The 22,217-nt window shown below is 38.7% G+C and overlaps 1 protein-coding gene and 1 long non-coding RNA gene across 2 annotated transcripts in view; one reads left to right on the forward strand and one right to left on the reverse strand.

The window, feature by feature from the left end:
* The window catches only part of neto1l (neuropilin (NRP) and tolloid (TLL)-like 1, like), a gene marked incomplete in the record, with an annotated part of 71,439 nt that extends 49,859 nt beyond the window's left edge, over window positions 1-21,580 (reverse strand). The window contains 5 exon segments of the mRNA XM_062441224.1: window positions 18,954-19,202; window positions 19,645-19,779; window positions 19,959-20,015; window positions 20,829-20,914; window positions 21,026-21,580. Of these exon segments, the coding sequence (XP_062297208.1) occupies window positions 18,954-19,202; window positions 19,645-19,779; window positions 19,959-20,015; window positions 20,829-20,856 (469 nt within the window).
* Window positions 21,581-21,664: 84 nt separating this feature from the next.
* The window catches only part of LOC134002252 (uncharacterized), a 66,971-nt gene continuing 66,418 nt past the window's right edge, over window positions 21,665-22,217 (forward strand). Inside the window, exon 1 of the long non-coding RNA XR_009927585.1 lies at window positions 21,665-21,876. This is a non-coding gene — a long non-coding RNA (uncharacterized LOC134002252). The remainder of the gene's footprint in view (window positions 21,877-22,217) is intronic.

Here is a 22,217-nt window from a genome sequence, read left to right on the forward strand (position 1 = left end):
TATATTATTTTTGAATGAGCAATATCTTATGACTAGTTTACATTTTTCAATGAACAAGATTGTTCACCACATAAGCCTGATACAAGCATATTTATTAACAGGCCAAGGGTTTTATTAAAAAAACTAAAAACTTCCTCATTCCTACAGTAAGAGAAAAACACAGAACTACCAGAATTTTTTGAATCAGTTTTATTTCAGTCAAAGGGGTGAAACCACAGATGTTTGACAAGCAGTATGTCAAGAGATCCACTGCTAGGAGCTAAAACCTCACTCTAGAGCTAGAGCCACCAGCAAATGAATATTTAAGCCACACCAAAGCCCTCGTCTCCACACACTCAATTTAAACATTTTGTCTGAGCTCTTTCTACCACAATCTAAGGTTCCACAAAGCCTTGCCTCTTCAGAGGCACAGCGCGATAAAATCAATGACTCAGACTTCCCTCCTGATCACAGTCAATCTCTCCGATAAGCTACAAACACACAATGAGAGGGGTTTTAAACCTAATTCCACCCCAGACTTTTCTTTATTTCTCCATCTGATGTATGACCCTATGATTTTGTTTCAGTTGTTCGTGTATCCTGTGCTGAGTTCAAATGAATGCTGTGGCTGTGGAGATTAGTTCATGATGTGTAATTACAAATGAGAAATTATGCTCAGTGTGGTTGGATGGCCTTGCATGTGGTTTTAGAGGGAATTAATAGTTCTAGTCTTTTGGAGGCTGGAGTGTGTTTAGTACAGTGCTTCACTCAACTGTCAAACAACAGACTGGAGCACGTCAAAGGTCTTTAAAATGATAAGTGATGTACTTTTTGCACAAAGATGAATTCTTTTTCTGTTTGAATCACCGGTATAGCTGGAAACCCACACACATATTTTCACCTTCAAAAAGACAGAGAGTTAGAAAGAGACTGTGAAAAATCGACTAAATCAGAAGGCAAAGTTGGCAGACTTTTGAAACACTATGAAATAAAGTGTGGCCCAAGGGGCCTCAAAATCCTAAACTGTGCCACACAGATTCAACCTAATCTTTTTATAATTTAAGAAAAAGAAAATTATGTCCTTGTGGCACACAACTATCTAGGGAAGGAATGGTGATTTCAATCTCATTTGAATTCTACATCTTACCAGAAGAGCTCAAAAAGGAATATTTAAGATTGTTGTAGATGGTGAGGTTGGTTATGATAAGTAAGGACAAAATATGTGCTATACTGACAAAAGATAAAGCAGAGTTATTTTATACTATACTGTAAGATAAATCTCTGCAAGTCCACATTATTTTATTGTTTTCTTTTCCTGACAAACGTGCCTGTTTCTACTCCTAGCATACAAACCAAGAGCCAACATCATCCCTACAAACAAACTGGACTACAAAATGAAAAGGATTTTTTGATCTGAAGGTTCAGATGTAGCCGCTCAGTGGAGGTCTAGTGTGTATGCATGTGTTTGTGCGCAGGGATTACGAGTAGCATACAGATTTGAGTAGTTTCCTCCAGCTAAAATCCAGCTTGACTCAAGCCTCAGATGAGAACTGTCCACACACTAAGACACAGAAATCAGAGCATCCTTGTGTCTGCAACTGCAGGATTCAACATGTGTGTGTATCACAAGAAAGTAGAGCCTAGCTGCTACTTGTCTTGTTTACACAGACAGCAGCTCAGCATGGGTGATCACTTCAGGACGTTACATCTGCAGAGTGCAGATTTAAAAATGTTTTTGTAGAGAACAGATTCAGGCTCAGCATTGTCATCAAGGATATATCAGATCAGATAAATCTATCTTCTGTCTTTTGCAACATAGAGTTTTATAAAAGTTGCTCTATTGTAAATCTGACAATCCATGATCATAACTTCATAACAATTATATTTGCTGAATGGATGAATAATCAACTTTTTGACAAACTGAAGAATTCCTCATTCAGGGTTTTTCCTGCCTTTGTCTAAATCAGGGTCCCTACAGAGTCCCCACAGATACTAAAAGATGATATTGAACAAACCCTAACTTTAACTCAAAACTAAACACTTTTTTTTATTTTATATTGCCTACTCCTACTAGTTAAGTGGGAGCATTTGTTGAGTTATTTTATCTTTTTATCTCATTTTATTTAACTCGTACACTTTGTTGTTTTAATCACTATGTAAGGCACTTTGAGTTGCCTTTATGTACGAAATGTGCTATACAAATAAAGTTGCCTTGCCTAAAAAATCTTAAAACATCTTAAAATATATATTTTTGTAGCTCAAGGTCCAAAGATGTCTTAAATTGTATTTATTTTAAGAAGGGAGGCATATCATTTTGTTATGTACAAAAACAATAATCATTGTAAAACAGAAGATTACCATTGTAGCATTTCTAACAACAGGCCAAGATTACAAAATTAAGTCAAGCCCTCTCGCAAAGTAACCACAGCTTATATTACATCTAAATGCAAGGTCATAGAGGCGCAATATGAACTTTGTGACGCTTCCCTATTTAGCATAACATAGTTATTTGTCAGCTGTCAGATATTGCTGCTTACTTGTGAGAGTAAATTGACTGGAAAACCCTCCTTCCTTTGAGCAAAACAAGGTATAGCACTCCAGGTTTTTATAGAAATGTGATTGACTAAACAGATGTTCTAATCATAAATAATTGTGCTGCATGCAGGAACAGCACATTGAATTATTCAGAAATGCTCTGAAGATTTCAAGGAGAAAAACACAAGTAGACTTATGTAGAGAGGGTTGTAACTCTTTGCACCCTTCCACTGTTATAGCAGATATGTTCATATTCAGCCAAATCTGCCTGAGGGCTCGAGACTTACGTGTCCCGTCGTCCTGGGGACAGTAGAAAATGTGCTCAAGAGGAACAGAGATCTTCCCCAGAACACAAGGGATTTTATATATTTTATTCATTTATTTCAAACTATTGTTCCACAATGACAAGCTGAATCGAGTGCTGACTACAACCAAATGTGTTTTCTCATACTGTTGCTTTGGTTAGTATCACATGCTGACTACTCAGCGCAAGACCTGAAATGTTCCTGTGGTATCGGTCAATCTATCCTCTCTTCACAAATGGCTTGCTGACAGGAGCTCACAAATATGTTGCACTAGTTACACAAACACAGTGCTACTCTGACTAGCTAAAGCACCCATTTAGATGATTTCAATATGTTATTGTGATCTTTTTTGTTATAATCTAAGCCTTAAGCACAAATCGAGCGGGTTGGGTCATAAAAAAATACATTCTAATTAATAGGCGATGGGTCGCGGTTGGTGAGATAATACATCATTAATGAGGAAAATATTAATATTAAAATTATATGACATTCTTTAAAATGTGAACATTGTAGAGAGCAGAGCTACAGAGCTGTGGTCTGCTACTCACCTTCATTTTTCATCAGGCATAAATTGACTCACAACTAAGCAAACTAACAATGGGGAATACTAAGAAACATACTGACACTAATAATTATTATTTCAACAAATATACACTAGAGATTGGTTGAGAATCTTTCCAGAACACAGGGTTATCAGGAGCAAATGAGTTTGCAGCAGGCAACATACATACTATACTGCAAAGGTTCACAATTACTGAAAGCAACATCTCTAATCTTTAAAATAAAGCATTTAAAGAAAACACTCATCACATCAGCAGATTTTGTGATTTGCAGGCCCCAGGCAAACCCAGCCTTGCTTTACAAAGTAAAGAAACAGTTTGATTTTGGTAGGGTTCCAGGATGGTAGTGATTAAAAGTTAGTCTTACTTATACCATTTAATGTAATATCAGACCTATAGTGCCACTATATTATCAACCGTGTAGAAGTATAGGGATAATTTTGCACTCTTGCACTGTTTCAGCAGATATGTTCACATTCAGCTATATCTGTCTCATGTTATTCATTATACAATTTAAAGTAACCTCAAATATATGGTGATAACAACAGTTGTAACACCCCCAGACCCAACAGATATTATCTAAGCTATAGTCAAGCTATTATGGTTTCAAGGGCAAGGCCTACAATGGCAATATATTTTCAAATTAGCTGAATATCTTTTAGAGCTCATTTCAAACCTAACATCACCCCTATTTGCTGTTTAAATCAAACGTTTGATTGTAGTGTTATAAACAATGTAAACCATTAAGCCAAAATGGAACACTAGTGGTACAGTAGGCTACATCACATGGAGGTTATGTAGTCTGAGTGAAATTGTGCTCCTTGAAATGTTTAGGCAGAGAGAGAGACTGACAAACACAGATATCAATAAGCAACTATCGGTATGACTGGCACGCACATGCGCGCACAAAAGGTTTTAAAACCATGAGGAACCACCTCCGCCTGATTTCGGGCCAGGAAAAACCCTGCTCATACCCCCGCAGCTGATCAGATATTTCATGATACAGAATGAATTAACAATCATAGTGCATGCATGAAAAAAGATAAAGTCAGCAAGTCTCTGTTTCAATCCTGGAGATATGAAGCCAAACAACTGTCACTGAAAAAAAAAAATCCTACATACTAATTTAAACACACTCAGGGCAAAATGTTTTGGTAGTTTAGAGAAAGTAAAGGAATCAGTATGCGAGTGCTTGTGTACTGTTGTATTATGAGCAGTCGTTTGCATGCATGTTAGGCATCGAGGCTTATTAGAAGCCACAAGGTAAAAGCCAATTGGCATCCTTTTATAGACGATGGCGAGAAAAGCCAGTGTCAGCTCAATGAATATTCAGATAGAATCAGAGCCTTGAGGGGACATGGAGCAGCCCCAATCTTTTATCAGTCTTCCTTGCAGCATGGCCATAACCTATTCACAGCAATCCAAATCGTTCCCTGTGTTGCTGAATCCCTCTTTCCCTTCTTCCGTCTTTGTCTTTTCTTCCATCTTTTTCCTGTAACATACAGTATCCAGCACTATACTGTAGCTCCAGCGTTCTTCTTGCTCTATCTCTGCCTCAATTTCCCCTAGCTGTACATTTTCCTGCATAGGGGAATAATGAGAGCCAGCAATGGTGGGTGGCCATGTGCGTCGCATTGTATAGGAGTGCTTTGATTAATCGAGCTTGCCAAATGGAAAATGAAATGCCAGCAAGGCCGTGCTGTTCAGCAGGCTGTCAGTGTTTGTTTGAGAGCGAAACAGAGATGAACACATATGATCGACTTCCTGACTTTTCTGGGTCTTTGCTCTCGGCAAACTGCCAGAAAGACTTCAGTCGTCCAATGGGAGAAGATGGTCTTAATTGACTTGCTGGACTCTATTGGTATACAGTTAGTGGTCTGAGGAGGAAATAAAAATCTTCTCTCGCACAACCAAAAGCTTCAATAATCACAAATGGTTGAGCAATTGGAGCTTTGACAATAATCTGAGAAGACGAGGTGTGTGAGAAAAGCTGAGGGAAACCAACACTTCACTAAAGACGTGTTTATGTTTGTTACACCGCTGAGTCAACGATTGACACCTTCGGCAATATGAAGTAAAATGAACTGAAACAACTGCAAAGAACATTGCGCAATCTGTTTCACACCTACCGGAAACCAAATGTCACACGCACCTTCAGGATGACAAACAGTAAACTTTCAAATTTAACCTAGTCTCTCCTGTAGGAGCTGTTTAGCAGCCTGCAACCTCACATAATGGATCCTTTGGGTGCAATAACAATCCTTCACACAGACAGGGGAAAACAATGAAAGGCAGGAGAACCAAGCTGATCTTTTTGTGTAAAATTCAAGCTTGGCCTGCCTGGAAATTCTGCCATTATGGTTATGAATGAGCTCTCCTCCCCCACTTCGACATCAGACATCACTTCAACCATCTCTCTCCAAATTTTATTCCATTCTTATTACTTTGAATATTTCTACCTTGGTTGGACCTAGGGAACCCTAGAAAAAAATAAAATATTGTAGACAGAGAGGAGCTGGAGAATTATATTGAGATGCAAACCATAAACCACTTTTCATGGCTTTTCTATAAGCCTATCAAATGGTAATGATATGCATTAGCACTCAAACACAGTCACAACAATATGTAGAATGGGACAGTCAGTATATGACCCAAGCTGCACTTTCATTTCATAATATGTACCATCAACTCATTTTACTGTCATTTCCTAAGAGATGATATTATATGTAGTTGTGGGCATCCACTTGAATTCACAACTGCTTTATCATTCTGATATGTTGCAAGGATTACTCAAATTCCAAATTTCATAATCCCATCATCATCTTGCCTTTCTTTATTGTAGAACGCAAATGTTGACATCATTCTCCTAGCTGCAAAACAAAAGCTTGCCATTACCTATTAGATTATCCTGATGCCAATGGGATTTAGGTCCATTTGGAATCAGACATTTGCTCTGAGATGATAAACTGGGACTGCAGAGTCCAATCCAATGCCAAAAGAGAAAGAGCAAGAAAATGGGGGAGCAAAGCGTAGATAATGAAAACAGAACATTCATCATTCATACTCCTTTTGAGGCGGTTATTAGACTTTTTATCCCTGCATGTTAATTCGCTAAGACCCAAAGGAGGTATCCCACTGATGAGGAGATGAAAACAAAAGCAAAACTCGTCAAGCGTAGAAAGCAATCTGCTCTGTGATGTCCTTTGAAATCAGAGGTACAATCAGGAGCGATGAGCAAACAAAACTCATTCGACTTCCAAAAATGAAAACACCTTTCAATCAACCTTTAAGAGCATAATTCTCTAGACATTTTCGATGGGTTGAGGCTTTAGTGTGTGTAGAGATAAAACACACAGCTCAATCTCATTGCTGTCTAATACAGCATAATGGAGAGAGTCAGGCTCTCAGCATGACAGCCAAGGATCCACCACGGTGATAGGCTAATGAAACAAAGAGCCCTAGGCAAGCTGTTATGCCTACAGAGAAAGGGAGTGGAAAAAAACCCCACTCTCAACAGCTCAGCTAATTTCCAGTGCAGTTCTGAGGGCGACAACCATATGCATCATGTGTACAATGTAGCAAACACTGTGTGAATACGCAATAGGCCGCACCATTGTGAATGCAGCAGAAGGAAGGACACAGGGATAGGAAAACAGCTAAGATTTGGCTACAGATTGCAGAGATGCATTGTGTAGAAAAATTCATGTTCCAGCATGCTGTATGTACATGAAGGTTAATACATATGGGGTGTGTATACATCAGATATACACAACTCCTCTACTCCAATCCCCAAACCAGGCCAGAAGTACATCCCCACAGCCGACATGGTTTACATTACTGCCGTCTTCCAGCTACCACTGCCCTGACCCCCACAGCATCTGCAGCTGAACAGCAGGCCTGGCTAACAAACTGCCACAGAGGATAGAGACAGGAGGCAGGCTGAGCCACTGATTGATCTGCAGGGTTATTGGCTAGGAGTGACTGAAACAGCCAAAGGACATGAGTTTAGTTCCACAGGGCGAATGGCTTTCCCCTGAGTGAAGACTTGTTGTCTGATAAGCTGGTGAACATTCTGTGCCGGGCTTCCACTGCTAAGTAGGAAAGAGCAAGGTGAGATATCGGAGCAGGGATGGGAGATGAGTCAAGTGAAGTCAGGAGTCGGGCAAGAAATTGGGCTGAATAAGAAAAAAACAATGAAGATCCAGGGACACCAGAAGGTGATGCATCAATGTTGTTTTGTATGTATGTAGTTAAATAGGCTTGGTGATGTAGAGGCTATTTCCAGTGCTAGTCAGTCACAAAAGCTCTCCAATATACCTAGCTTTCTAAATGACAGTTAACAAGTTAACAGTGGCATGGCTAATAGGCCGTTGAGCTCATGCAGTTTCAGAAGGCATGTTTTCACTATTGACTCATGTCTCATAACTGTCTACACATCATCACTCATTTGTGTTGGAGAAAAGTAAAAAGTAGAATAAAAATGACTGATCCAATTCCTCTAATAAACTATGACTATAAACTATGTTTTGGACTTTCTGGCTCTCTGTTCTCTCAAAAAAATGTCAAGATGATTCGGTATTGTAAACTCTAATGTACAAGTTCAATGAAAAAAAAATATGCTTGTGTGACTGGGCCTTAATGGCTGGTTAATTCCAATTTTGTATAGTTTTTGCCTTGTTTTCATTGGATGGTCCTCATTTCTATCAGTTCGGATAACATGGTCCTCACCAAGTAATTGATAAGATCTGGGGACATGGAGACATCTCTAAAACAAAGACTGACAAGAGCAAAAAAAACAAGGACATTCAGATGATCAGACAGTAAACAAGCCAAAACTTTATCTAGACTTCTTTATTTTAGGGGTAAAACTGAAAGTAACTGTGCCTAACATAATGAAGTAATAATCCTGTGCATAAGTACAGTGTGAAAGTTAAAGCAGGAAGCCATACTGTAAACTGTGATGGAAAGTTTCTGTAATAAGTTTACAGTTCACCTGTGTTTTCTACCTCCTATATTTGTTTAGCTATCCAGCGTGTTTGTTTAAAACCTTTGTGATTGAGTGCTCATGTTTCTTTTACCATCTGTCCTATTATTTACTACAACATCTGTGCAATGAACTTAAATTGGTGTCTTATTATTACAGTTTTTCACATACATAGACTCTACCTGGGCAGCCCAAACTTACACTTGTCATTTCATAATTCACACAGACCAGCCGACCTTCAACCCACATAAGCATCTCAATTCTTATTGTGTATGAATCTGAATCAATTCAGATTCATACAAGATAATTTTCTAAATAATAAGGTGATGTTGGCAGAACAAAAAAGTAGAATTTCAACTGTGAGGGAAATGCAGCACCTGGACAGTCTACAGCACACACACACTAGAGTCATCTTGTCAATACATCCATGAAGATGAAAAAGTTCATCTTCACGCTGTCACTCAGAGACTAATGTTAGCGGAGCAGCAAATTCCAACAGGACCGAATGACCAACACACACTGCAGTATTAAACAATTAAAACCAACTCTGAGTGAAGAAAATATCTTGGTGCTCAGTCTGTTTCACCTCAAAAAACCTTGCGCCCGCTCAGCGATGTCTTTCCCCGGAGCTAACGGTGCAGCAGGGAGGCTGCTCTCCACTGCTGGAGACATAACATTGATAACAACACAGCGGAGCACTCTGCCCAGGGGCGCATTCAGTGATTTGGGGGCCCCAAGGAAACTCTGTCTTTCTTTATTTTCACCCTTTCTCTAACTAGGAATGTTAGTATTAGCAGTGGTAAAAAAGTAATCAAAGCTTTTTTTCTTGAAGTAAAACTATTGACACAGTAAAAGTCAGCATTCAAATTTGTACTTAAAAGAGAAGATTGAAACAGAGGTATTATCAGCACAGTGTACTTACATGTGCATCACTTGTGTTCAAGGGGAGACTTTTAATTCTTACTGGATAATTTAATGAATAATAAATACTTATTTTTTCTAATCTAATTCTATTTTCTATCTAATTCTGCAACACAACCAGTAACATTTGTTTGTCAGGCAAATGTAGTGGTACAATGTTTTCCTCTGAAGTAGAAGTATGGAGTTTTTTGTTTGTTTGTTTTTTATTTTGTTTTGTTTTGCTTTGGGGGCCTTTTGTAAGTTATTTCAGGGTACAATGACTTAAAATAGTCACATTATTCAATATTTTTCATATCTAAATGTCATAATAAATCTATAGCTAGAGTCCCCAACTATAGCTTTTCACTGGGGGCCCCAGGCAGTTGCCTACCTTGCATACTGGTAAAATCCTTCACTTAACTTTTTAAAATAAAAAGGCTGCAGACCATTTATCTTATCTGACAGTTATGTTTCGTATTGTATTTCAGTGCACTAAGTACACCAGTGAATGTTTTTGCACCCAGTATATTGCAGTAAGAGATTCAAAATAGTGCCCCCTTTTCTATTCAATAAATCAAGAATTGGCTTTGAATCAAGAACTGTCTTTTTCGCCCTAAGTGCAGAAAAGATGACGAGAGCCAAAGAGCACCATAGGTAGGGTGCAAACTCTTATAACAACGAAAATGTTATTTTGCTGGAAAACAGTTGGGGAAATACAATTAGATCATTTCAGACAGCAATGAATAGGGTCCTTCATAAACCTTTGTTTGACAAGTTTATTAGGCTGCTGAAACCGCCCGTCACACACTGTGGTGTTACACACTACACCACCCATCACCACAAGTAAATTCTCATCCTGTAGGAAACACTGTATTATTACCAATAGAAACCGAATCTGTAGAGAAAAAGACCCAGGAAGAAATAAACCTGAATTATATTTTAATTGGGACATGAAGGTATGGATTTGCATAGCTTAATTTAACCAGAGTGCCACCGAAATAACAGAAAACATGTATACCAGTCAAAGCGAATGTCACCTTTGCCTTTACATGGATCTGTTTGGCAACACACAGAGCATGAACCAGACATGTCAGAGAGAGAGGCAACGAGAGAAGAAAAGCGGTAGTGTTAGCTGAAAAAAGGGAGGAACAGAGAGATGAGTGAGGAGATCGAGGGTGCGACTGACCTCTTCCACAGCTGCAAGAGGTGTGCCTGCAATGCTAACTTGCTCCATCCATCTCGATTTCCGAAAACAGAGGCAGTGTGGAGGAAGGGTGTCTTCAACTGAGCTCAAATGTAGAAACTGTCATTCTTCCTAACCGCATACAAGCACAGAATATTTTTTTTTTATGAAATGAGATTAGTGTGGGTAGCAAGGACTTAAAAACATACGGCTTGATGAGGGATTGAATGCAAAAGAGAGAGCATATTCTCCAAACACAGCTCTGCTTCTTTGTCTAAACCACTATCAGCTTTTTTTAACACCAAAATGAGTATTCTGAAAAATAAACAGAGACTCAGTTATTTTCTCTTTGCCAAAGCCCTTGCATCAGACACAAGGAGCATACCTTCCCTGTGAGTAATGTACACCTACACATTTTCCCAGCAGAGAAAAGACAGTCCCATAACAATCAGATAAACAGGAGGCAATGCTGAACAATCAAGGAAAAAAACTCCCAGAGACGGGCACTGCAGGGAGCACTAATGACAATAAGCATTTGAGCAAAACATTGGCAATCTTTGATTTTTTTGTTATATATCAAATGTGACTACATGCAAGCAGCTCATTCAGGCAAACATACTCTTCACTGATATCTTGGTGATATCTCCTGTGGTGATAAATGCACCACAGGAGATTTCTTTCTCTATTTCTACTCATGAATTTCATCTATCTGTCCTCTATGCTCCTCTGAGAATTTGAGCTTCTACCAGTGTTGAACCATGGAAAATGAAATTTTACTCCCACGGCCTTAGGTGCTATATCAGTGTGGGACAAAGTTTTGACAATGTTTTTATTGGATTAAAGTTGAGAGGTATCCCAACAGAAAAAGCCAGACCGGATGGGCTGAGCTGAGTTTTCATTATCTATTTAAACTCAGATTCTGCAGCTGTATGGCCTGTTTCTCAACCTCACCTAAAGGTGATTAAGATGTCAGTAAGTAGTTAAGCAGACATTTGGCATTTCCATGTTTTTCCCTTTAAAAAAAAAAAAGAAGCCCTATGTCCGCCCAATTTGTAAAAAAAAATAAACAGGACAGAATTATTCATCTGATTGAAATGTGAATCTTAAGAAAATACTTTTTGAGCTTTTTCACACTGCAATGACTGAGGGAGAATCATAAGCTGATGTTTCCCTTCCCTTTATTTTTTCAATCCTTGTCTTTACACAGAGTTTTAAAAAGTACACCTAATGTTGTTAAGGTGACCATATATTTAAACCCCCAAACCAGGACTCTTAAGTGTACCGAATGTTCATGCATGTGTGTATACATATGCACTTATGCACGCATGATAGGCGTTTTAAATCAGGATGGGGGACAATTATTTCAGCATTTAGCACACCTACTGAGGCATTGTTCAACACCATGAACAATGCCTCAGCAGACAAAAAATTATGTTTTGTTTCCCAAAATCCAAAATTCAGGTATTTGTCAGTGTCCACAAGCACAGGATGCCGGCTAAATGGCTGAATGTGACACATTCGCGGCCAGCTTTTAAAAAAACAGGGTACAAATCTCTTTATTGCCTATAAATAATTTTATAGGCTATAACATAAAAATAACTTAAATCTTCACGCTATTCCACGAGCTGCTTGTGAGTTTATAAAGATTAAAACGTCAAAACACTAAATCACAATTGCACGTTGTTAATAACAAAAAGCAAGAAAGAACCCTTAAAGAAAGTTACCTTTAAGAAAATTGGTGTGTTCTTTACACTTTGCATTTTAGACTTGCTTTCACTTTTGGTTAGTTTGAATGATAGATGGCTGTAGTAATTAAGACCTGGGAAGTGACACAGTTCAGATAATGTCAATAAAAAGGTGACTTCCTTATCAGGAGGAGGCAGGTGGGTGATAGCTAAAAAAGTGTTTTTCTTCTTGTTTCTAACTACAAGTTGGGACTTTTTGTTTTGTTTTTGCTGTTGTTTACTGTTGCCATAACTACAAAATGTTGCACAGCTTTAAGGAAATACTAAATTCATTTCAAGTAATAATTTTGATCCAAACCCCTCACTGTAACTTTGTGTTTTTTGTGGCTTAACCAAACCAGACCTTAACTACAGCTTTGCCACACCATGAAAAATGACCTTTTAACAGTAATTTGTAAGGTTTTGGAAAGGGGCATTTTATGCTCCTGTTTTGGAAAGCGGTATTTTACACTACAATGGCTCGCTCTGGAGTGCTGGTACAATCAACCTAGGTGATCATTTAATCATGGGGATGTGTTGAAATTATGATTTACTATGTGCCTCTCTCTGCCAATAGGGTGAATGTCAGAATCTTTGGAGACTCAATTCTGAGATTTTAGTGGATACAATTGAACAAAAACCAACTCAAACATTTAAATGTCGGGTGTCGCCACTGGCAAATGACTTTGGATTCAGATGTGAAACTGGGAAGTAACTGAACTTTCTGTTCAGCCCCTCAAATGGTGCTCCCTTCCAAGAGCGACGAGTCGATCGCTTCGGTTCAATTTTCAATTTTCCAGTTTGAGCCCATCTCGGTTCAATCTTATGGCCCTGCCTCTTTTATGAAAGGCTCATATATCCTATTCTGGTTATAATCTTAAATATCATTTGACTCATTTCATTGCAAAAATGATTCTCAGCCCAGTTCGAGTTTGGTTGGGCCATATAAGCACTTAGATCAATCAGTGTCATCTTTATTATAGATTCATTAGACATGCCCTGAATTCTAAATAGTAGAAAACACAAAATAGCAGTGGTAGTACAAGTAAAATAGGAGGCTATATGGCATGTTGACCGGATTCTAATAAGCTATTTTCATATTTAAAATGCAAATGTTTGAATAAAGGATCAAATCATTTTCCAGTCTTGACAACAGATATGTTAACAAAACACATAAAAACCCAAAACTACACAAATTCTATTAAGCATGTCATTTTTCATGAAGCAACACACAATTCAATGAGCCACATGTGTATACTGCTTCTTTTTATTTTCACTTGCCCACAGTATTTTCAGTAAAGGAACTGTATATTACTGATCCAAGGATCAAGGAAATGCACAAAGACTCACAAGTCTCTCATACAGTAACATCTCCCTCACCACCAGGTCTTGCCTCACCACCAGGTCTTGGCACTACAAACAGCCAATGATCAGAGAGCAGGGAGCAAGAGGGGGGAACTTGCAGCTTTTATTTGCTCTGACTTTGGCTTAGGGTGCTGAAACACCACTTAATCTACCAGTCCAGGGGGTTCTAAGGTCACATCGCCCTAGGACGACCTGAATAGCAGAATTCTGCTCAAACCCCCCAACACCCGGTACACATTTACACACAGACACATATAACACCAGTAATTTTCCCTGCTGCACATGCTGTGTCCAACTATTCCACTTGCAATTTTGTATTATATATCATTCAGGCTGCCTGTCACAGTGTAAAATTTTGCTTTGTTGCTGACCTCCAGTTTGATTATGTATGAATTGTACTGGCTTTATTGACAGCTGAATTTACACACTATGCTTTTGTTCCGCTTGTATCACCAAACATCTAAAATGATCACACAGACAATAGCCCAGCATCACACTTCCAAAAATGTCCACCATTTCAATAATTAATTATTGTTCCACAGTGAATATTTTAGCAGAATAATGGGAAAGACAGAAAGGATGTAACAAAAATAAAAATATGATTTTCTGAACATTAATATATAGTCTTGCTTTACATGGCCTGGGGCCTTCAAGCCTTTTTCCAAATCAGTTCTTCTAGTTGGTGGTTTGCTGTTTACTCATCTGTCCCATGTTTCCCTCTCTTAACTGATTGAACTGTCTCCACTACGTTCACCAGGTAGTTACTTACTGTGTCTGTTTGCCATTTTGTGCCAAGCAGGTAGTGTACAGTGGGATTTTTTAGCTTTTTGTCTAAACACAGCTGCCAGCTGCTACCGAAAACAATACAGTGAGAGCAGTGAGAGTGAACAAAAGCAGTAAAGTTGCTGGCTGGGCAGCTAAACAATGAGCTGAAACTTGCTGTTAAGCCGAGGGGAGCTGCAAAACAGAGTTATAAAGCGATTTATATGGTTAAAACATTTAAGTACTACAGTTAAGCAATAAAATCAGAAAATAAAAATCAAATCAAATAAAACAGAATCAAATATCACTAGTATATGAATAAAATAACAGATATGGTAAAATAGATAAGACATGTGGGAAATAAAACTGTGTAGTATCAATTAAATAAAGCCTTTTCTAAAAAGATACGTTTTGATAAGTGACTCTGCAGCCTCAAATCCTCAGGCAGGGAGTTCCACAGCAGAGGGGCTTTGAGTTTTTTTTTGTCTCGAACCATGACATAGAAACAGCCAGATTGGCCCTGCCTGATGATCTGAGGCTGCACTCTGGATGGTAGTGGAGTAATCAGCAATATAGCAGGGCTCTAAGCCATGAAGTGCTTTAAAGGTAATCAGTCAAATCTTAAAATCAATTCTAAAACTGACAGTGAAGAAAGGCTGAAAACAGGATTGATATGATCTTGTCTTCTAGTATTTGTTAAAAGCCACGCTTGTAGCTGTTTTGTATAAGCTAAAGGCATGAAATAATTTTTTGACTTAACCCAGACTACAATGAATTACAATAATCCAACCAAGATGAAATAAAAACATATGTCACCTTCTTAAGATCAGGTTGGAAGAGAGAAGAATTGATTTTTAAGATCCTCCTCAGTTGATAAAAACACGTCTGAAGGACTTTTCTAACTTGCTTTTTAAATGTGAGGTTAGAATATTAGACCCAGGTTTCTGACTGCAGGTTTGACATGATGTTTCTGTAACATTTGTGTGGACTTCAGAGGATGAAAAATAATTATTTCAGTTGTTTATTTTTGACAGACAAGACAAATTACAAAAATTTCCTTTTTCATATAAATGTGCATGTCATCTGCATAACGACGGTATAGAATATTGTTCTCATGAATTATATGACCCAGAGGTATTAACACAGAAAAGGAAGGGGCCAAGGAAAGAGCCTTGGGGAACACCACATGTCAGATGGGCCACAGTCTAGGAACCAGTCTAGGGCAGTATCCAGGATGCCAACCCACTTTTCAAAGGTGATCCAATGAAACAGTGATCAACTCTGTCAAATGTTGAACTGAGATTGAGAAGAATCAAATTCGAACAATCACTCACATCAGCGGAAAGTTAAAGATAATTTGTAGCATTTAGTAAGTATGCAGCACTATGGTGTGAATAGAAACCTGACTGAAATTTCTCAAAGATTTTATGATTATTCATAGAAGAAATCAAATTTAAATAAAAAACCTGGTCTTAAAAAACGTTTGAACAAAATCATTTAGAGATGGATCTAAAATTATTAAAATCAAAAGGACCAAGGCTAGGTTTCCTGAGAAGTGGGTACACTACTAGAGGGGAGGGAATACAGACAGTAGAGCTATTTACGATGACTAAAATGGTGAGACCAACACTGTTAATAACCCCCATTAGGAAATGGTAAGCAAATAGGTTCATCCCCACAAGCAACGCCTCTGACAAATATATTCGATTCGATTATATTTGCCTTAAGTATGTCAGTGTACACTTAGGCAAGTACTGAGACAGGATCTAGTGGTTGTATGAGCTGCGAATTTGATTCATCTTGGTTTTCCACATACAGTACTGTATAGAGGGAGAGGTATTTTCTTACTACTGTGCAGGGTACACTCATTTAGTCAGGTAACTAAAGTGAATCACAAATGCCCCTGTAAAAATGAGCTACAGTGTATTTTGCAGGGAAAAGGCTGCTGTAAAAGTTCTGTGACGCAAGCAAAGCCTGAGTATAAGGCATCTGGGTGTGATTTGTTTGACAAATAAATGTGCATGACATCACTGGGACAGCCAAGTTCATTTAGTCAATGTGCTGAGTGACTGTAAGACCAACATTGCTTACTTCCTTTGATGCCACATGCAGTATATTGAACACATTACATTTGCAGACTTTCATTGCTTCACTGAAGTACCTCAGCATGTGATATGACACTGGATATTGTGGGATTCCAGTCGCTGCTTCATTCACTGGCAGCTGTACTAACTGCATTAGTCATCAAGAGCATGAGGCTCTGAAAGGACATTGGCAGAATGTGAAGGAGAGGCACAAGAGTTTTTATCTCAACACTCCTAAAATGACTGAGAAAAGAGAGTAAGAGGAGCTGATTCATGTCACCTTTGTTGCCTCTTTTTTTCTCTCTCTCATTCATCAGAGGCGGGCTGTGTGAATTAGCATGGTTAGCAGAGCAGCTGCAGATGTGAGACACTGTTCACATCGCCAGATTTCAGAGTATCAAGTAGAGTGAATTCAAGACTTTTATCTTCTTTAATTATGTTAATCATATGCCACAGATATTTCCTATCAAGTCGAGAGGCAGAGCTTTTCCCTTTCCTCTCAGCAAATTTTCAATGACACTCACAAGAGAAGCAGGGAGAAGAAACAATACTTCAATTGCACATTACAGAAAATGTGGTCTGGATTCTCTATCTATGACTATCAGGGCTGGAAATAACAAGCTAGCCTCCCTGGGTTTTTTTTCTCTCTGAGTATGTCTTTACATTAGTAATGTTTCTTATACTGTGTACTGCAGCAATTATTAACATCCACTAGGGAACACAATTTGTGCAGAAATTGTACCTAACAAACATGTACTATACATGTCAATATAGATATAAATATTGTTATATTAAATGCTCATATGTACAGTAATAAAGGAGTAGTTTGACATTTTAGGACATGCTTTTGTTTTCTCTTTTGCTGAGAGATAAATGTGAAGACTTCAGTTTCATGCAATTAGAGCTACTGCCAGCAGCTGGTTAGCTTAGCTGGTTAGCCATGCAAAAAATGAACTCAAGTTTTGTCGATTAAACAAAACGTGATGCGAAGTGTGAATTTGTGAACTTGGCAGATTTTGTTACTTGGCCAGCTGTTTACCCCTTTTTCCAGTCTTTATGCTAAGCTAAGCTAACCAGCTGCTTGCAGTAGCTTCACATTTGCTGAACAGATGTACGAGTGGTGTCGATCATCTCATTTAACTCTTAGCAAAAGAATAAAAGTGTTCTTTTAATGGTAGCACATTTAACATGAACTAAATATCTATTTACCCAATGATATAACTGCCTGGTAAATGTTTAGCTACCTACTGCACACAACACATTTGCAATATCACAAGTGCATTTCTTCAGAGTAAAGCTTAAATTGAAGTTGATAAAGCAACTGATGTGTATAACGCTTCTGCAGGATAAGAGATTCATGCCTCAGCAGACAGCAATCTCTATGGCATAGCACATAACCGTGCCTGACACTTCCTTGAAATTTGTGTCGATTCATGTTTTACTTTTCATGCACTTTGTTTTTTTTTTCTTTTCCAACTGCTTTCTGGATAGCAAGGAAAATATTACATTTGACAGTGTAACTTTCTGTAACTTTAACAGTGATTTCACAGAATATGTTGAGCTACAGCAGTTTTTACATCAACAGTTTAAATTCTATATACAAATCTAAGACAAGTAGCTGTACTTCTGCTTAACAATCCATGGCGTGAAATCCATCATGACTATTCCTCACTAGATTTCATCACTACTGACTGCATTTCTTCATTGTAATTTCCTGTAAAATGCTTCACCACCATTCTCTCTTCTCAGTATCAAAACACACAGAGCCTTTAGAGATCAATATATTCCCTCTTCACCTCAAAAGCTTTGTTTTCAGTAGCCTGAAGCCAGTAGCTTTTTTTTGACGGAACATCGATGTTCGGCATATGTTTTCATCATATAAAAAATGACACAATCAAATCTCCAATGGTAAAAATGCCCCTGGAGGTGGAGTTGATGTAGAGACAAATTGGCATACTGTTCTTGTTTCCTGGCACTCTGCCTTTCGAGCTTCAAACACCCTAAAAAGTTGACAGTGTTATTAAACCCAGTCAAGTGTAGGTGAAGGAATATTAAATCATGGTTATGCCCTGATTCCTCATCATCAATCCTCAGTAATGGGATCTCAACCAAAGATGATGCAAATTAAGAAAGCCAAGGTTTTACACACGACCATAATTACCCACGATTGTGTTCGACAACACAGATTAGTGTGCTACACTCACTCAGCTTCTTCCAACCCTGTAAACTGACGAATGGTGCTGCACAGCTGAATTAAAATCGGACAAATATTTCACATCACTCCAGATATAGATGAAGAGAAATAACAACCTAGGCTAGTCACAAGAGGGTCCCAGCCACTGACAGTATATTGCCAATGGAGATACTGAGTGTGTGCAGACAGACAATCAATAAAAGTGCAAGAGGCTCACACAAGGCAGAGTTCCCTGGATGATGTTTGTTATTCCTTCTGAACCTTGCTGTTTGAGCTATAAAGCATAGGTATGCTTACAAAGGAAGAAATGAATTGGCAAGAGCAGTAAGACAAAACAGCTGTAAAATATATAAATAACAATAATAATTATAATAATACCTGCAGTGAAGTTGTAATTTGCGGAAAATCCCACCGCTTCCAGTTCACCATCTGTAACAAATTTTATCCACAGATATCGGCCACTACTCCTGATATCCGGTGGGCTGTGCTGACCGCAATACCGTCCGAGCATTGGGGAGAAGCCAAACGGTCCATCCCGAACCTCGATGTTGTCAAATTTACATTCCCAAGAGGACTCGATTGAATAATTCTCGTCAAAGTGTAGATCAATACACTGCCTTGGGGGGGCTGCAAGACACAAGGAACATAATAACTACCTAGAAAAATGCAGGGAGTAGAACATGAGTCACACTTTAACTGATGAGCATTCAACCAATTTTATTATCAACACGCCCACATGTTCAATACACAACTTCAATCCTGGCTGTTAAATCATTTTAATCTCTAAAATACCAGTGCTTCAATAGCTTCAATAGCTTCTCTCTAGACTTCCATAATCACTTTGATGATAGTTTAACCTGCATATCTGCAGTGATTCATCAGTGTGGAAAAAATAAGTAGCCATTCATTGTTCAATACATCTCATAATTCACCTTAGCAGTTACTGTGATCCCCTGCCCCCCTAAAGGATAACCTGGGGAATGCATTAGTGAGAATAAATGGCTGGATTGCATTGCCTTTTTTTTCTTTTCTTTTTTTTACCACTGCTGTGCATAAAGAGCATATTTACCTTCAAGGATGTAAACACACTCTGTGTTTGGGGGGTATTTGCTTGGGAAATTGGGAGATGTGAAGAGTCCTCCTTCTGATTCTTTCACCCACGTTCCACATTGACCTGCAGGCTTCACTCCAGAATTGTTTTTCACTGAAATATATAGAGCGTAATAAAAAAAAAGAGTCAGAGATTAAAGCATGGAAGAGAAGATATCTGAGCAGAAAACACACACACACACACACACACACACACACACACACACACACACACACACACACACACACACACACACACACACAAAACGGTGTGGTTGTGGTGATGGAGATTACCTGCTGTATCCTTCTTTGTTGCCCCAGACAACCCAAGTATGAGGAGACTTGCAACAACTGTGACAACACAAATAAAAAGATAAATGCATTTGATGGGAGACTGTACCACAAGCATTGTGGGTTTTTCCCCCTGTTGTGTGCATAGCTTGATTTCAGTTGAAAGATGGTTGAGTCAGCAAAGGAACACATTTCAGGTGTATGTATTGTATTGTACATTAGTGTTATGCTAATGCTAAATCTGTCCAGGGTGTAACCATAAAGATTCCCAAAACAAATAACAAATAATAAAATAATGACTGTAACAATTATGAAAAATGTGAAAATACATTGTCAATAATAATGAGTCACCTGTCACCACAGAGCAAAGCCTGCATACATCTGCACCCCAAATACCTCAGATCTTCACATCATTTAGGCCTGAACTGTAATTTTATGCAAGAAAATTATTTGACTCCAATGTAGAGGCCAAACCTTTTTTGAAAAAAAGGGGGAAGAGTTACACAAACAAAGAAAAGGGACTAAACTGACTGTAGCCCAAAGCACAGATTTAACGACCGTCTTGTCACACATCAGTTTTCCCAATGTGTATTTCACTTAAAAAGGAGAATAAATCTAACTCGAAGTTACAGTGTGAGTTTCAACACTGAGTTTACAGGTTGTGAGGTGCAGAATAAATCTGCTTTTCACCCCATGCCATTTATTTTATCCTGACAAATCCTCATTCTGTTTGTTTTATATGTTGCTCTTATATTTGACGTCTTTCCAAACCGATTAAAGGAGCATTATACTGCATTATAGGGTAAGACACGTTTAGGCAAGAAATCAGAGCTTTTTTTTTAGGCTTCAGCTGATGAATACGGATGGTCTTACCGTGATGGAAGCTGTGCCCATGTACCATGTCTGTTCCTTTCACAACCGGCTTCAGACTCAACTAATTCCATTTAGATTTGGGAATACTTGGAGAGAGAAAAAAAGATTGAGATGAGAGTTTCTGAAAAATTCACACCTGGAAACCGCTCATGCCACAACCTTTCCGTGAAAAAAAACAACAACAAAAAAACACCAACCAAATTTACTCCTTAAAACAAAATCTTGAATGGTGAGGGGAAAAATCCTTGCTGATTTGTCACACCAACTAATCACCAGTTTCATATAATACCAAAAACAGTTCTAAACACTCGCCCGATTTCCATCCAAACGTTTCTAATACCCTTTGGTGCTTTTGATGCACTGAAAGGATTAATAGTCCCGTCATCAGCCCTTCTCTAATCGCTCCACCTTTGCGATCTTCTTTTTGAAAATATCATGGACAGGCTTGTTTTGTCCTCTTTGCTCCCTTTATCAGGAGAGGGGATCCTTCAGAAGCACGCAGAACCATGCAACACTCATCTCTGCAGCGTTATCTTTACTCTTTGGTGGTGCGTAAACATTCCCGGGTAGTCAAAACATTCAATTGGTTTTTCGCTTGGGTTTCATTTGTCGTTTCTGGGGAAGGAGAAAAGCTGTCAGTGTTGTTCTGAGTGCATCCCACTGTCTTGGCTTCTATCAACTGGAGGGTCCCCGCAGCCAGCACGAGTTAATGTATGATCTCCCTCCTCCTTCCGCTCATTCAACACTACAGCCGTCCAATGCGCCGCAATCCTCACGTACTTTTGACGCACGAATTGAAAACTTCTCCAGGACACGACTTCACTACCCTCCCACACACACACACACACACACACACACACACACACACACACACACACACACACACACACACACACACACACACACACACACATGAACACCCGCCGGGAAAAGTAAAGGTGGAATCGCCAATGTGTGTATATGACTCTGGATGTTGGTTTGAACAATAAAGCACGCGCTGCAGAATTCATTTCAGCTTGTGGATCTGCTGCGCAACGAAAATGGAAAGGTAAGCAGAAAAGGCAATCAGGTAGGAAATGGAATACACAAGCAAAAGCAGATATATGTCAAAGACTGAGCTCTATCAGTGTGATCAAACATGGAAAACGTGCAGAGTGAAATAGCCTCCATCAGAGAGGCTGAAGAAATACAGCAGTATCATGCATACACATCTGTAAGCATGAAAGCACGTCTTTCATTCTACTCTTGGCAATCCAGGTGTAGCTTTGTTTCTTTTAAAAAGGAACATGATACTCCTATTGTAAAAGGGACATTTAGCCCTTCAGTATGGTACAAGTAGACAAGCCACCCACTTCAAGGTTATCATGGGTGGCATCCTTAGATTTACTT

Source organism: Scomber scombrus, chromosome 20 (genome assembly GCF_963691925.1).
Source record: "Scomber scombrus chromosome 20, fScoSco1.1, whole genome shotgun sequence".
NCBI classification, from domain to species: domain Eukaryota; kingdom Metazoa; phylum Chordata; class Actinopteri; order Scombriformes; family Scombridae; genus Scomber; species Scomber scombrus.